At 32.1% G+C, this 17,796-nt stretch overlaps 2 protein-coding genes across 2 annotated transcripts; both read left to right on the forward strand.

Moving 5' to 3' along the window:
* Positions 1 to 882: 882 nt before the first annotated feature.
* On the forward strand, positions 883 to 7,046 carry LOC131595478 (pyrophosphate--fructose 6-phosphate 1-phosphotransferase subunit beta-like). The gene is made up of 16 exons (XM_058867829.1): positions 883 to 1,184; positions 1,282 to 1,443; positions 1,691 to 1,812; positions 2,613 to 2,666; positions 2,761 to 2,867; positions 3,055 to 3,160; positions 3,678 to 3,741; positions 4,649 to 4,737; positions 4,850 to 4,981; positions 5,113 to 5,283; positions 5,387 to 5,502; positions 5,706 to 5,817; positions 5,965 to 6,049; positions 6,360 to 6,404; positions 6,505 to 6,573; positions 6,739 to 7,046. Exons 1-16 carry the CDS (start codon positions 1,004 to 1,006, stop codon positions 6,813 to 6,815), a joined length of 1,692 nt encoding a protein of 563 aa, XP_058723812.1. The 5' UTR covers positions 883 to 1,003; the 3' UTR covers positions 6,816 to 7,046.
* A 2,731-nt stretch (positions 7,047 to 9,777) lies between these two features.
* LOC131598066 (uncharacterized) lies at positions 9,778 to 16,730 on the forward strand. The gene is made up of 2 exons (XM_058870704.1): positions 9,778 to 9,942; positions 15,673 to 16,730. The coding sequence occupies exons 1-2, from the start codon at positions 9,778 to 9,780 to the stop codon at positions 16,420 to 16,422; spliced, it is 915 nt and encodes a 304-aa protein (XP_058726687.1). The 3' UTR covers positions 16,423 to 16,730.
* Positions 16,731 to 17,796: the final 1,066 nt, after the last annotated feature.

Genomic DNA, 17,796 nt, shown 5'->3' on the forward strand with positions numbered 1-17,796 from the left:
AAATATGTCTCTTTTACATAGTAAATATATGTTGCAAGTTAATTTTTAGAGAAAAATATTTTAAACAGTTAGGCCTACATTTTTATTATTAAGGGTGACAAAAGCAAGTTCAATTTAGGTTTGTCCAAGACTTCAAGTAAAAATAAAATTAAGCAAACATAATTGAGGATGTATGTCTAAATTTTGATCTAACTCAAAAAATTAAAAAAAAACGACAAAGCCTATAAAAATAAAATAAATTTTGAATCTATAATTTTTTTTTTTAATTTCTGCATTTGAAAAAATTCAAAAAAAATTAAAAATTAAAATTTTTTGGTTCACTTAAAAAAGATGCAGATAAAATACACATATCTCTAAACCTAACCCATTTTGTTAACCCTATATATTTTAATATTTAAAAAAAAAACAACACATAACAAAACTTATTTTAAAATACTTGGTTCTTGTTTAACTATTTAACATATATTAACGAAACAAGCATCTAGCATCACACTAATTTTAATGAGATCAATTTTAGCACAATCAAATTCATTTAGCATAGAACTAATAAAACATTTACCAAAATATACTTAAGTGAAAAATTATAATTTTAAATAATTAACAATTTATTTAGGTTTAACAAAATTATTTATATACTTCAATTATCAATCAAGTCATCCAAACATTTTAAAATACCTCAATAAAATATAAAAAAATAATTTTATCTCCATTCAATCAAAATCAAGATCCAAAAATATTCCAAAAGAAAAAGATAAGACTCTTTTATCTCACGACAATGACAATAATAGTAAGCTAAAAAATCGGCGGGTCGGTATATTCGGGTCCGGAAAGTGTTTCTTTTCTTACTCTTTTTATTTTTTACATTTAAATTTGTTAGTAGTACCCTTTTCAAACCTACTTTCTCATCTCTTTGAAAAAATAAAACAGTATCTAGATTCACGCTTCACACCACTTCTCAACAACAACAACACTCTCTCTCACACACTCACTCTCTCAACAAACTATGGCACCAGCTTCCATCGTAACTAACGGAACCGTAACTCCCACCGTCACAACTCGCTTCGCTTCCGTCTACAGCGAAGTCCAAAACAGCCGTGTTGATCACAAACTCCGTCTTCCTTCCGTTCTCCAAGCACCGTTCGCCATTGTCGACGGTCCTAAAAGCTCCGCCGCCGGAAATCCAGGTGATTCTTCTTCCTTCACTTCGATCTGTACTTGATCTGGTTTTCTATTGTCGTTAACTTTCTTCATTGTTGATCTATTGTTGATCTCTTCATGCAGATGAGATCGCGAAACTGTTTCCATTTTTGTTTGGACAACCTTCCGCTGCTTTGGTGCCTGCTGATTCAACCAATGCGCTTCCTCATCGGAAGTTGAAGATTGGCGTTGTTCTTTCCGGTGGTCAGGCTCCCGGAGGTCACAATGTTATATCTGGAATTTATGGTAAAGATCAATTTCAATCCAAATCAATCAATCAATCAATGTATACTTATATACTTATATAAGAATTATATTTATTACTATAACAAGAGAATGATTTGTATTTACAAAACAAAACTTCTTTTGATCGGTGCATTACGAAATTTCCTTAAGAAACTTATTAGCGTGGCGTTATAGTTGTAGATAATAGATGTAGATATTCATACGTATTTGTCTTTAGTAGGTTTTGATTTTGATTTTTGTATTTTAGATTATCTTCAACAACGTGCAAGTGGAAGCACATTGTATGGTTTCAAAGGTGGTCCTGCTGGTATTATGAAGTGCAAATACACTGAACTCAATTCTGACTATATTTATCCTTATAGAAATCAGGTAATTTGTTTTTTACTTTTTTTGATTACAAGTTTTTTGGAATGTAATTGTAGTTTTTTTTATTGTTTGATTCGATATTATTAGAGTTTGACCTAACTCATCCTTACAAAACCGGTTTGTAAGGTGAGGAGTGTCCCTCTATATATATTCTTTGAAAGCTCTATCTCTAGCCAATGTGGGACTTTAGGATCTTCCTAATACACCCCCTCACGCCCAGCACTCTTTGGGCTTGGTGCGTGGATATTAATGGTGGGCGGCCCATGGTCCGATCGATAGGCTCTGATACCATATTAGAGTTTGACCTAACTCATCCTTACAAAATTAGAGTTTGACCTAACTCATCCTTACAAAACCGGTTTGTAAGGTGAGGAGTGTCCCTCTATATATATTCTTTGAAAGCTCTATCTCTAGCCAATGTGGGACTTTAGGATCTTCCTAATAGATATCATACATATCTTCACTTAATTGATGCATTGTCATTTGTGAAATCAGGTTTTGTTTTAATAAGAGGATATTTGAAAGAGATTTTACCTGTTGCAGTAATGTATACTTTCTTTATATTGCGACTTTTGATGCGGACGAAGATGATCTGAGATTTTTACACGTTTCTATTTTTGGCTCATGCATGTTAATATTTTATAATGAACATGGTTATTGCTCTTTCTTACTCCTGACGTGTTTGTGTGTAAATCTTGACATTGCAAGAATGATCATGGCTTTTTGATAGTTAATCTTAGATTTTGGGTGGGGCGATGAAGGCGGAAATTGCAACCGTTAATAATGATAATAATTTTTTTCAGGGTGGTTTTGACATGATTTGCAGTGGGAGGGATAAGATTGAAACTCCAGAGCAGGTAAAGGCCGTGAGGCTACATATTTACTATTAGAGCTATTATAACTTTGTTTTTTATATATCCTTGAAATGTAATTTTAATTTACTTGATATAGTTTAAACAAGCTGAGGAAACAGTGAAGAAGCTAGACTTGGATGGGCTTGTTGTTATTGGTGGAGATGACTCCAACACCAATGCATGCCTCCTTGCCGAGAACTTCAGGTTTGTCTTATAGTTTTATTTTTTGTAAAACCTAACTTTTCATGTTGGTTTGTAATTTATATTCATCGATGTTTTGACCACTGTTTGTCATGTATTTTAGTTGAAATATTACTTTTAATGGAAATTTGTTCTATTTATTTTATGAAAATTTAATGTTTTTCTCATACTTTAATTTGGATCTGTGCAGAAGCAAAAATTTAAAAACACAGGTGCTTGGATGCCCCAAAACCATTGATGGTGATCTGAAAAGTAAAGAAGTCCCCACAAGCTTTGGGTTTGATACTGCTTGCAAGGTGAATGGAGATACACATTTCACTCTTTATTTTGCATGTTTAAGTCTAGTCCATACTTAAACATTTCAAATGTGTAGTTTTGTCTTTTGATCACACCTATAATTTGCAAAGGAATAGATGTAATGTAAGAACCCATTTTTCATTTGCATCCGTTGTAAATGAAAATATGAAGTATATTAGTATTCTTTTGAAAGAATCAGGTGCATGTGCATTGCAGTTTCTCCTGCAGTAAAGATTTCATGAAATATTCTGTTCTCTAACCATCATAATCTATTTTGAAGTGTTTTTTAAAAAAAAAACTTTGAATTGTCATGGCTTTTTCTACCACTCTTCTCGTGTTTGGTTATAAGTTATTGCAGTGTCATTATGATGTTAATAATTTATTTAATAATTTCTCCCAGAAATATTCCTAAATATTAGTTTTAGCAATGCATTTTTTCCATTTGCTTAGTGTGTTGCATGTTCACATGACTTCATGATCTGACTTTTTTCATTTTTTCATGTTAATTTGATTCAGATATATGCAGAAATGATTGGAAATGTTATGATAGATGCCCGATCAACTGGAAAATATTATCATTGTGAGTACATGAAGTTGATAAACTCTTTTATTTGTTACAACAATTAAAAACTAAAGACTATGCAAGGTTGCACATATCAATGTTTAATGCATCTCCGTTTTCCTCAGACAAAGCTTGCTGTTAATATCCCATAATATATGCTACTTCTGTTGCTTCTGACATTATGGAATGCTTTACTTTTTAAACATTTTACCCCTCGGACCTGCTGCTTTAGTTTGGTCTAATTGTATCATATCAAAGCCCAAAGTTCATTTTTTCTATTGTTTTGTCTAAGATTTGCCAGAATAACCGTTAAGATGACAAAACCCTATTCCAATGCATAAATGGGTTTAGGGCTTACAAACTACTTATTACTAATATTTTCCATTTTCTTCACCCTTTGCTTATATTAAGGCAAAATATTGACAGGATGGTTACAGATGGCTATCCTTATCTTCACTAGTTCCCCTCTTCATTTGTACTTTATCAGTCATTCTAGTTTTTAGCGAGAAATGATGGATCCATGCCCTTGTGATTTGTGATATGAACATTTCTCTTGTAATGTTATTTAGTGAGAAATGATGCATCCACGCCCTTGTGATTTGTGCTATGAACATTTCTCTTGTAATGTTATTTTTCTACTTTTGAATCAACTCTTCTCAGTAGTAATACTACCCATGTTTTGTGCTGCTGAAGGGTTTATCTAATTTCATGGCACTTTATCTTGTCTTAAAATGAATATCAACCATGCCATCACCTCAACATTGGAGTGATAGAAAATGGTTCTGTACTTCTCGGAGCTTTCTATATTAAATTCCTTAATGATATGTTACTTATCCTAAGTCAAACGATGCTTCAAATCTTCAATTCATATGGAGGATGTTAGGCATCATATTTGTCACCAGCTAATTGTCCTCTTTGTTTGCAGTCGTGCGGCTTATGGGGCGTGCAGCTTCCCACATTACGCTGGAATGTGCTCTACAAACTCATCCAAACATTACTATTATTGGAGAAGAGGTTTGAAATAAAAAAATTTCAAAATGCTTCCATGTTTATGTTGGGGTTGAAGTTTTTTAATTGGCCAGGAGCTTTTTTTTATCAATTTTTGAACTGTATCTATGTATTGCAGGTGGCTGCAAAGAAGCTGACATTGAAAAATGTCACAGACTATATTGTCGATGTTATCTGTAAAAGAGCTGAAGTTAATTATAACTACGGGGTCATTCTTATCCCTGAAGGTCTTATTGATTTCATTCCCGAGGTGCCTATCACTCTGCATCACAATTTTCACTCATAAGGACTTGCAATTATGTATTGTTGGTTCCTCATTGTACAATCAGTATCAAAATTTATTTATAAACTCATTTGTACATGCTATTGTTCTATTTGCAGGTCCAGCATCTGATTGCAGAACTCAATGAAATTCTTGCTAATGATACCGTAGATGAGGCTGGTTTGTGGAAGAAGAAACTCACTGATCAGTCATTGGAGCTTTTTGACTTTTTACCTCAAGCAATCCAAGAACAATTGTTGCTTGAAAGAGATCCACATGGAAATGTTCAGGTACCTAAAATTGCATAGCACTATATTTTGTGTTTATTTGCCTCCTTTATGCAATCTGATTCTGAATCAGTATGATTGTTAACATTGGTATGTTCACATTTAGGTTGCCAAAATTGAAACAGAGAAAATGCTTATTGAAATGGCTGAAACTGAGTTGGGAAAGAGAAAGCAAGAAGGAAAGTATAAAGGAGAATTCAAAGGCCAGTCTCACTTTTTTGGGTAATTTATCTAATTTAATATTATTATTCCATGTTGTAAACTGTATTAAACATTTATATGATTCAAACAAATGTTATAGATACATAGTTTTTTATAACACCATTAACTTGTATTCTGCTCCCATGCATGGTATGTATGTTCTTTGCCAGTTTGACTTCATATGTTAGAGCTTGTAGTTACCCGGATTTGTTTAAAATATGCAGTTATGAAGGAAGATGTGGGTTGCCAACAAATTTTGATGCTAATTATTGCTATGCTCTTGGTTATGGTGCTGGAGCCCTCCTTCATAGTGGCAAAACTGGATTAATATCATCGGTTTGTGCTCTTATTTATGCCTTTATCTTTTCTTTATCAACTTAAAATTTTCTTCTAGATAATCATAATTAATTGCAATTTCATATTGTTATTTTCATATATAATGAACTCATAATTTGATTGATTTTGCTATGATACTTTGATTAGGTTGGAAATTTATGTGCTCCAGTAGAAGAGTGGACAGTTGGTGGAACTGCACTCACCTCACTCATGGATGTAGAGAGGAGACATGGTACACAATTTGATCTACATGAGCTTTGCTTTGCCTCAATACTTTTTCACTAAATTAGATTCCATGCAACAGTATTTTGTTACAATATTGTAGCAACTTAGATCCGGTGTTATATAACTCTGATTGTTAATCAAATGCATTTTAATGTATAAATTTCTTTAGACAATCATTCATTCCCTCACTTTGTTCTTTTTTTGATAATTTCTCGTTACTCGAAAATTTTATAAAGTTTTAGCATGTTGTATTATAATTTTATATGAATGCCGTTTTCATTGTTTTGCTGTATATGAATATGTAATTTTCTCTGCAGGTAAATTTAAGCCTGTGATCAAGAAGGCAATGGTTGAACTTGAAGGTATATCCTTAATCCCTTGTTTTTTCTGCTTGATGCCTCACTAAAGCGGTGACTTGTAACTATCCCCTATACTCACTATATTCCATGTTGTATTGTTCAGGGGAACCTTTCAAAAAGTTTGCCTCTGTGCGTGATGAATGGGCCCTGAAGAATTGCTACATCAGTCCAGGTATGCACCAACTGGTTTTTAACCTTTTGTTTTGTCTGTCTTCACTTAAAGAAAGTCATGTTATTTTTGCTTTGTTTAAATTGACAGTTTAGTTTAGTGTGTGTGCTAGAATGAGTTCACCCTCATTATGTAATAAGTTTGGTTTTCATGGTATTTTCTCTGTAGGTCCAATTCAATTCTCTGGCCCAGGATCTGATGCAGTTAGTCTCACTCTACTCTTGGAGTCTGGACATCAAATTTAAGCATAATTGGGCCTTGTTTTAACGGCAGCTATTCATTTTTGTGGCATCTTACGGTATTTGATCGGATATTAGATAGGTTTTTTTTGGTTTACTTTTGAAATTTGCCAGAAAATGGTTTATGAGTGGGTTGGTGTTTTCAAATTAAACTCTGATGTTGCATTTTATGGCGGCAATCTATGTTCTTAATAATCATTGCATAGTTTAAGGTAATGTCTTCTTATTTGATTGATAGTGATACTGTTCACTGAGTTAATAGGCTATTCCTTTTCAAGCGTCCAAATCACTTAGGAAGTACTCCCTCCATTCCTATTCCTATTTATAACTATTTATAAGCAAATTTTAACTTTTTGCATTCATGGAGGGAGTATACTTTTGGAATCCACAATTTTTATCTTCGGAAAGTATAATTTCAAATTTAAAGACATGGGTGATTTTTTAGTAGGAGATGGTACAAAGATTTTTATTCTCTTACTGGAATTTGAAGATACTGCGCTGCTCTCCAAAAATAGATGAATGGGCGCTTTTCAGTAATGATTATCTTTGTTCTTTTACGTTTACCATTATTGACCTTTTTTTCTTCTTCTTATAACTGAGTTGAATAAAAGATCAAACAACCATTTGGGTCGAAAACGTTAAAGGTGGTTTAATATAAAGTTAAATTTTTGACATTCGTGAGAGATGGCATCCTTTTCTTCACAATTGGGACTTATATTAGGGGTTCCCAATCCATGCATATGCTTGCTACGTCTTCTACTATCTATTATGTGTTTCATTTAGGGTGTAAACACTTTAAGAAAAATAAATATTTATACTAATTTTTCAAAGCGTGTCTAGTATCTATGTATTTCATACTGAAACAAATTGAACTTTGAGTCTAAAACTTAAACCTAGATTTGTCAGTTGTAATTCTAACTAATTTTGATAGTTGTAATTCTAACTAAATTTGTTAGTTGTAATTCAAACTAGGTAAAGTTAGTTACTTTCTAGTAGTTGATTTGGTTAGAAGTTTCTTGGTTAGGTTAGAAGTTATTTTGTGTACCTACTATTTCTAATGGTTTTTTTTGCATTATAAGTAAACCAGCTTGTTAGTTGGAAAACACACCTGTAGAAGGTGGATTGTGCTTCTAACGATAATTTAATTTATTGTAGTTATAATTCAATACCGCAATCTATCTTATTTTACTTCAATACAGCAATCTCTATCGAAAAAAGAATAATTTTGTATGTAATGATAAATAAATATTTATCTTAACATATTTCTTTAATTTTAGAAATAATATAACTTAATTATATTTTAGTAATTTATCTTAGTTCTCCAAAATCGTCTAAATAACTCTTACAATATAATTTTTGAGTTCCCTTAAACAAGGAATCCTTCTATTTCTTAACTCCTCCTAACCATTCCCTCCAAACTAAAACAATATCTTAAGATTTTGGTTTGGATATATGAAGTCAAAGTCTCTTGAATCCTAGACGTTTAATTTATTGACACTCCCAACGTTCACCACTATGATCAATGTGTAAGAACAAGTGACCAAAAGTGTGCGTTCTCTCCCACAACTCCATCATATGCTCAAAAGAATACTCCCAAGGATATGGAGACAAAGGATAACAAAATTTTCTTTCTCACTTACCAATGTGTTGATGCAAAGGTGTTTGAAAAAAATTGTAGAATCAATAAATTTCAAGTTCTCTCCCACAACTCCATCATATGCTCAAAAGAATACTCCCAAGGATATGGAGACAAAGAATAACAAATTTTTCTTTCTCATTTACCAATGTGTTGATGCAAAGGTGTTTGAAAAAAAATTATAGAATCAATAAGTTTCAAGAATGCTTGAGATATCTTATCGAAAAGCTACGAATGAGATGTAAAATTCAAGAAAGTGAAGTTTCAGGCCTTGAGAAGATAATACTAGTTTAATAGAAATGAAGAATGATGAGAAGGTGGTTGACTACTTCATAAGATTGACGATTCTTACTAATAAAATGAATAATCATGTAGATGCCATGACACAAGAAGTTGTAATTAAGGTGTTGTGACCACTAACCATTGACTTTGATAACATAATGGTGACAATCAAAGAAACAAAAGTAGTGAGTGAAATTAAGATTTAAGATCTATTAAGCACACTAGAGTCCACCCGTCGAAGCATAAACAAAGGTAAATAAGAAAAAAAAGCACTCCTTGCTAGTTCAAGAAGAATGAAACTAACATGAGAAAATGGAAAAAAGAGCAAGGAGAAAAACCATCGGAAAAGGAAAGCCAAACAAGAAGAGATGTCAGAATCTAGGAAAGATTAAAACATATCTATGAAAAAGTATTTTAATAGAATAAAGGTTCAATTCTATAATCGAGACAAGTTTGGGTATTGAGAGAAGTTTGGGTACTATGCAGATGAATATTGGTTAAGGAAAGGGAAAGTGACTCAAAACAATGAAGAAAAGGTAAATGTAGCATAAGAAACTTCATGTTTTGATTATGAACCATAGGTGCTAATGGTGAAGGTAAGGATGTGGGGAATGGGAAATCTTTTTTCAACTATTCGGATGACTAGTAAGAGGTCGTTGATTACCCCTAAGGATGGACTTCCCATCCATATAAAAGGGGTTCAGTTCTTACCATTAAACCTTTTTACATATCTTCTTCTCTCAAGCTTCCATTTATCCTCTTAGAGTTCTTCAAGTGCAGAGCATCCATGTTTTCCAATTTTTCCAAACTCAAGCTCTTGATCTCATTTACACGTATGAGTCTGCCACTCTTTCATTATCCTTATCTTTCAATGGCGATTTTTAGGGCTTATATGAGAGCGATAAGGAGATAAGACTTGTAAATGTTAGGTAATGAATGTATAATGCCACCAATTATAGATTTAGGTGTTTAGGAGTTATGAAAATATTAATAATTTTTACAGTGACTCTCTTTCTCTTCTCGTTCATTACCGATAACTCTCTGCAACTAATGGCGTTTATGGATGTTAAATATTCAAGCTTTGAAGATTTCTTGTTCTTGTACTTTAGAAAGGATGAGATTGTTGCCTTTCAACGACAATTTGGACTCTCCAACATTGGAAATGAAGAAGATGATATTTTAGAGGACTTCTCTGAACAAGAAAGGACTAAGATGGTCTTGGATGACTCTCCCACCCTCTATTTCTATCTATAATTCCATGGCATTCACGATTTAGGGGTTTTAATCCCATTTACACTATTTGAGGTTGAGTCTCTAGCTACAACAAACATTGATCCTTCCTAGATTACGCCCAATGGCTAAAGCGTGATTAGGGCATTCAAAATCATATGACGACAATTAGAAATTCTCCCCGCATTAGGATGTTCTTTTCTTATATTCCCTTATATGAAAGGAAGGAACACATGGCTAAGATAAGGGTTGATCGCTAAATGAAAAATAATTGTAAGAGTCGCCAGGGAGACCTTATGGTAAGAGGTTACAAACGACATACTATAGAGCATGTCCCCAACGATCCCCACCCCTTTAAGACCCAAAAACAACGTAGGACTTTTATCAGATGATAAAATAGTAATCCCTAAAGAGGGTAGGGATGACAGTCGCTCTTTGTTGGTAAGGAATGACCCACCCCTTAGTCTTTGATGTGGATTTATCCAACATTCAAACCCTTCCAGTTTACTAGAGCCTACCTCCCATTTCCTAAAGATTTTCTTGGAGATTATAAGGCCATCCGTAGCACAATACCCACTAAGTTATCTGACTTAATGGAGAATCACCTACTGGCGAGGTTGTTGATGGCGCAAGCACAACAAGAAAACCACACCCGAACAATGAGAAGTCCCAGCTTCCAGTTGGCAAGGATTTCTTGCCAAGGTCATGAGACAATGAGGACCCTGGTCAAGGAGAAGGATGATTTAACCTCCAAACTTAAAATAGTGTCGCTAGAGGCCCAGGTTCTCACTGCATTAGTAAAGAGCTTAAAGGAATCTCTCAAGGAGGCCCTTCACTCCATGAAGAAGGACGTAGAGTTATCCAAACTTAAGTATGAGTTATTGGACACCTATGACAAATACTTTGAGAAGAAAAAGAATAAAATAACATGTCTTTACCTTGGGCTGGACCTCATTCAAATGGATCTCTTTAAGATGGCTTGAGATGGCCAGTTGGTTGAACAAAAAGAAGTGTCGCCTCTTGACAGGGGCGGCCAAATTGAGCATGAAGGAGACAAGGCAGGGGATAAGACTCCTGACAGGGGGCCCAAATTAAGCTTGAAGGAGACAAAGCAGGGGAGAAGACTCTAGAGGGTGTGTCAGAAGAAAGAAAGCTCCAGAGGAGGGCCAGTTAGCTTGGGGCTTAGTTAATTTTTTATCCCTTGTGATTATTAGCGCCTCAAGGGATTTTGTACCTTTTACCCCTTAGGGATTTATCAATGAATTGATGTTCTTATACGCCATTCACTTAATCTTTCTTGTACAAAAGTCTTTTTTTATAATTCTTTGAACAAGTTTTTTATGCAAATACACGACTTAGAAAATATCCCTTCTTAAGTGATTGTTTCTACGGACGACAAAGATTCCTCGACGAATATCCACCATAAGTCATTGCCTCTATGGACAACAAGGATTCTTCCATGATGATCCATCATAGATGAACACCTCTATGGATGACAAATATTACTCCATGAGGATTCAACACCAATTATTGCCTCTATGGGTGTCAATGATTCCATCTTGAGGATCATGAAAGTGCAATCACTTTATCGTATAACATCATTTGTTTCTTTTGATAGTTTGTTCGGTTATTTATAATTTATTTATCATTCAATTAGTCGTGTTTTGTATCTCTTTTGCATTTTGAGTTGTATTGTATTCCCTTCGGCTATTTTAGCATTGAAGATAAATATGTTGTAGGATCACTAGCAACATGTCAAGCAAATTGATGACAATAATTAATAAACGAGTTAAAGATTGACAATTAATCTTTCATAAACGTAGTAAAATATCCCGTCTTTTATGAAAAGTGTAATAAAGTTTCATTTTCTAATAGACCAAGTGAACAAAAAATTGATTGTGGAATACTATACAACATAACAACATGTTTATTTAGTTGTAATCAACAAAGTAAAATTAGTTAGTTAAATTGTTGAATTTGTTACAAGTTTGTTGGCTAAATTAGAAGTTAGCTAGTTTAATTAACTATGTCTATTAGTTTACTTGCGTTACAAGCAAGGTTGTTAAAATCTCGATTTAAAATCTAAACTCTATAGATTTCACGTTTTTAGGTCTGCATTTCGTGTTAAATCGTAGGTAAAAACCTTTTTATGTAAAATTGTATTCTGGAACGATTTTAAGTGATTTAAATCATTCTGAAATCAGTGAAATCATATAAAATCGTGTAAAATCATGTAAAATCGTTGGATTTTACTCTTTGACCTTATTTTATTTTTGGTTAAAATTTATAAATCACGTTTATATTTTTACCCATAAAATTTTCTCTATAAATTTTTAATTTTATTCATAATCATATCTTGGTTATAATATATTAAAGATTCTTTAACATTTGAAGATGAATTTATTCAAGTTGAATATGAATGCTCTAATAAAGATGATGTTGTAGAAGGATTGAATTTTTGATTAAGTTGAAGATGAAGATAAAAAAAAATTGTTTTTTTAAACTTGAAAAACTTATGAAACTATTATTTTTTGATAATCTTTTGGATGTTACTTTTTATGATTTGGTGGACAATTTATGTAGTTTGATATAAGATTGTGAATATTACACTTTATTATGATGATATACTATTCTTTATAATTAAGTTACAATTTTAAATAATTAATGTATTTAGAATATTTTATAAGTATATATATATGTCGTATATATAAATTTAATATAATTTTAAAATGAGGTAAACTCTAAGATTTTACGTTTTGATTTTATCTAAGTAAAACGAGTCAAAGTAAAAATTCGATTTTGACAACCTTAATTACAAGTAAACCAATTTGTTACTTGGAAAATACACATAAAAGAGGTATATGTGGCTTATGCTTGTAATGATTATTCAATACCTTTTGCTCATAACTCAATACAGCAACACCTCTCATTTTCTTATAGTTGGTTTAAAATCCAACAAACTTTACATTAATCTTGATAAATGAAATGCCCAAAATATGGCATACAAAAAGAGGAGGTCATAAGTTTCAATGAATTATGACCATTATCAAATTATTTACTTTCAATTCAACATTATTTACTTTCAATTCAACATTTAAAAATTGTTGTCTGGTTTATCTGTCACTTGGATTTCTACTTTCTATGCTTCCTACACCTCATAAGACATTGATGATAAAAGGTGGTGGGGCTTGTAGTTAGGTCAAGGGAATGGATTTTTAGCAGCTGGCTATGTATGTGACAAATCATTTATACATGAAAACACATATTTCACTTTCCTTCTCATACATAAAACACCCCTTCATTATTTCATTCACATACATACATACATGTCTTATAAATAATACACATGACATACATCATCACATGACAACATGTATCAAGTCTTGTCGGTTATAATTATTTAGAAGGTTTGTGAGTTGTGACCAATGTTTAAACCACAAAGTTCACAATTTTTAACATTTATGAAAAATTAAAATCAAAAGACTTACGCAATTTCAGGTTATTTCGGCCTAACGTAAATAAAGTCCGACTAATAATTGTTACCGTCAGAATTTGAACTCAGCCTCTTACAATCAGTTCGTATTTAACCCGATCTTGTTAACTAGTATTTGAATTCAACCACATTACTATCTCAATTGTTATTGCATTATCTAAAGTTTTTGTTAGGTTGTGCCTCAAATAAATGTGTATAGTATGGAACTTATTGAACCATGCACATGACCTAACTCACATGTCTCACCAATATGGTGCTAAAATAGGGTCCATATAATACTGTAAGTTTATGTAGGAATGGTTAATGTCCAAAACAATACCTAGCCGTATTATTTGGAAGCTAATAAAAATATACACAAGCATTCAATTCATCTCTCTCTCAGCTTTTCTCTGCCTCACTTATTTTTCTTTCCTTTTACACGAAATTGACATCTTTAGTGATGTTCACTCTTGCTTTGAATATACTAAACCGAAAAGGACAATCACTTTTTGAGTGTGGAAGAAACAGCATGCCAAAGTTTCATCTACTTTTTTGATTATACATAGCTTGTTCCTTCACATGTTAAGCTTTATATGACTTCTTTTGGACTGTTCCACTTACCACGTTATGGAACATCAATGACAACTGCATGTATGTAGTAATCTGTCTTTTTACCATTATAACTTTGTTCTTGTCATACCTATAAATGTGCAATGGTGCACAAAAATAATAAAATTTAAATGTGAAATAATGGATTGTTTTAAGAGGTTACCACTCTACCTTCGTACCGAATTTCAGTTGCCAAAAAGTCAATTGTTTTATTTGTTTTTAGCCCGAGTGAATTTGGCAAACTTATGATGATATCATGATTTAGTTTAAACTCTAAAATATAGATTTCAAACAGAAATAAATATCATCATAGTATACCACAATTTTGTTAAACTCATGTCAATCCAAATTTATATATGTCGTATTAATTAACTTCTCATCTTTAGTGATGTATGAGAATCATGGATCACAACTCACAAGTGCACAGACTATTTAACATGAGTATATAATAATAATTATGCATACATTAAAAACATAAATATTAAATTATAATTTTTTTATTATGTAATTACAAACACTCTCTATGAGTTATGTTTTAGGTAGGCCATATGCCTAATAATACTAGCTAAATTCAGGCAGACCAAATGTCTAATAATACCAGCCAGCCACATTTAACTGTTGAACATTTAGACATTTACATCGAAGTAACGGATTTTTTTACTCATGTGCCACAAAAATGAAACAAAAATACCAATATGTCATGAAATGAAAAAAAAAATACCAGTTTATAGGGGTGTGCATGGATCAATAACCAAACCAAATTGAACCATATATATGGTTTGGTTTGGATCTTAAAACTATTTTATTAAAACCGGTTTATTTTTTAAAAACCGGTTTACAAATGGTTTGGTTTGGTTCTAAACCGGTTTTTCACAAAAACCAGTTTTAACAAAAAAACCGGTTTTAAACCGGTTCTCTCAAAACCAGTTTTTATTTTCTTTTAAAAAACCAATTTTATAAAAAAACCAGTTTTAAAACCAGTTTTATAAAAAAACCAATTTAAAACCAGTTTAAAAACCAATTTTATATCATTTTCACAATTCAACAAACAAACTATAAAAGACATGGTCCAAATTGTGTTACGTGACCTCGTCAACATGTTCGTACAATTCAGTAACAGCCACTCACAACCAAACACATAACTATGATATATAAAGACTTAATAAACATATTTTAAGCCACTTATTTATTTATGAATAAACTAACACCAACAAAGATTTCTTGTAATATTCTCTATGTAAGTTTCTCACAGAGAAAGTATCAATAAATCCAAAAGAAAAAAACAGTCAAACTGGTATATAAAAACAAGAATTGTCATTGAGTGCAAACAACAAAAATCGAAAATGCATACAGCACTTAACAAAAAAGAGGTCTCTCAAACATCTCAAGGTTGCTGTCCAAACTTATTGTTCATCAATTCTTCACTAATTTCTCAAAGCAACAACACGGTTACCAAACCCAGAAACAGTTCTTCGCAGTGTCGACAAACCTTTGCAGCAACGACATCGTCCTCTATTTTTCCAAACACAATTCACAAACCATGAATATCCCTTCATGAATCATACAATGAATTTAACAAAGTTTACCCTCAATTCTCGGAGACTGAGAAAATGGACAATTTGAGAGCCAAATAGTATTATCATCTTTCTTTCTTAAATCAATCTTGTCTTGATTATATTGGTATTGGTCTTTTCTCTTACTTTCAACGTCAACAACACGATGCTTCAAAAACTCAACTTTCTTCTCCTTCAACTTCAGCACCTCAATCTTCACTGCAATATTCTGATATACCCTTTTTTAGTATCTCCTACAAAACAGGAAATTTGAAGACTTTATTGCTTCATGGAGGAAATGAGTCAGAATTTAAGTCTTCAATGAGGAGAAGGATAATGAAGTTTCTCAACATTTCTGAAAATGATTATTTCATGGTTTTCACAGCAAATAGAACATCGACTTTCAAACTTGTAGCAGATTCATATCCATTTCAATCTTGTAAGAAGCTTCTCACAGTTTATGACTACGAAAGTGAAGCAGTGGAAGCAATGGTTGGCTCTTCGGAGAAAAGAGGAGCGAAATCAATGTCAGTTGAATTCTCATGGCCAAGACTAAGGATTCAATCAACAAAATTGAAAAAGATGATTGTTAGTGATAACAATAAGAAGAAGAAAAACAAAAAAAGTGGTCTTTTTGTATTCCCACTTCATTCAAGGGTGACAGGAGCAAGATATCCTTATCAATGGAGGAGAACAGCTCAAAAGACATGGACAGCTTTGGTCTCTCTCTTTCAACCAGATTTTCTCATTTGTTCATTCTACAAAGTTTATCATAATTGCGTGTATCATGAAAAGTCTAGTTTTTTAATCCACAAATTCACCATTGATTAGTAAACTCATCAAAATTAAACAAAACACTCCTTTCATTTTAACATGAATCAGCAAGAGCTTCAAAAATACAAATATGACACCAATTAGAGATTAATAAAATGTTCAAATTTGCATCCAAACTTCAACATAAAAGCAACCCACAAAGAAAAATAATAAAATCCTCAACTTAAACCCAAAATACAGACATCCAAATAGATGATAAGGCACTTCTTTGTACAAAAAAGGACAAGTTCACCGCAAAGATTACCCTATAGTTAAACCAGAAAAAAATTACACAACCATAAGCAACCCTAAACCAGCTAAACAAATAAGAAAACACAATCAAATTCAAAACAAACAAGAAAACACAAAATCAAATTCAATTCAGTTCACGTATTTTACTTCAACATCACGATTCTCATTCTCATTTCACATCATCTACTACTAATAAGAAACAAAATAAAGCTTAAAAAAATTACTTGGATTCTCCGATTGAAGATGAACTCGGTCGATTGAAGATTTGAAGAAGGATTTCGTTGACTCTATTCCTATTTTAGAAACCATAACTGTGATTTGGACGATTTTGTTAAATTTGAAGAGCAATTTTGTTAATTTTGGGATTAGGGTTTTGAAGTTGAAGGAGCGGAAGAACAACGTTTTGCGACTGGGAGAAAGAATTGAAATTGAAATAAAATGTGGGTACCCATAAACTGATCCACTTTCAAAATATGGGTACCGGTTTTTTTTAATATTTATTAAATGGGCCACCAATTTTAAAATATAGAATTGGGTTGGGCTTTATATTTTGGTTTTATTTGGATAGTAAATTGGTTTATGGGTATTGGTTTTTTTGCACACCCCTACCAGTTTACTACACTTTCCTTTGGGGTCCGTCCAGGGGTTAACCGGACTGATGAAGCACTTTTTTCTCCTGTTGAGGTCCGGCCAGGGGTTGGTTGGACTCTAACTAGTCCGTTTTTTTTTTAAATTTTTTTTAATTGATTTAAATGTTTTATTAATTATAATAAATGTTTTTTATTAGTTATAATGATTAAAATATAATTAAAAATGTAAAAAATATTATAATAAATAAAAAAATAATTTTTTTTATTATAAATAATGATTAAAATACAATAAAATATAATAAAAAACATTATAATATAATAAAAAAAATTATTTGGCAATAAATTTTTTTAATTGAATTTAAGGATTTATTAGTTATAAAAATTATTTTTTTATTATAATTAATGATTAAAATATAATAAAAAAGCCAATATTTATTTTATTCAATACATAAACGGGTACAAGGAAAAAAAGCCTATTTTTCTTTTTTGGTTGGACCATATGTCCCCCAGTGAGACATTTTTTGGGTATCTTTGGTCTCGTACCCCTACG

The sequence above is a fragment of the Vicia villosa genome, linkage group LG4, assembly GCF_029867415.1.
Source record: "Vicia villosa cultivar HV-30 ecotype Madison, WI linkage group LG4, Vvil1.0, whole genome shotgun sequence".
NCBI lineage: Eukaryota > Viridiplantae > Streptophyta > Magnoliopsida > Fabales > Fabaceae > Vicia > Vicia villosa.

Excerpts from the sequence above, each read along its gene's own strand:
- LOC131595478 (XM_058867829.1), top strand. The coding sequence starts at position 1,004 with ATGGCACCAGCTTCCATCGTAACTAACGGAACCGTAACTCCCACCGTC. Across the intron at positions 2,868-3,054 it reads CTCCTTGCCGAGAACTTCAG|AAGCAAAAATTTAAAAACAC; the intron begins GTTTGTCTTATA and ends GGATCTGTGCAG. Across the intron at positions 6,574-6,738 it reads GAATTGCTACATCAGTCCAG|GTCCAATTCAATTCTCTGGC; the intron begins GTATGCACCAAC and ends TTTTCTCTGTAG.
- LOC131598066 (XM_058870704.1), top strand. The coding sequence starts at position 9,778 with ATGGCGTTTATGGATGTTAAATATTCAAGCTTTGAAGATTTCTTGTTC. Across the intron at positions 9,943-15,672 it reads AACAAGAAAGGACTAAGATG|TATTATCATCTTTCTTTCTT; the intron begins GTCTTGGATGAC and ends AGAGCCAAATAG.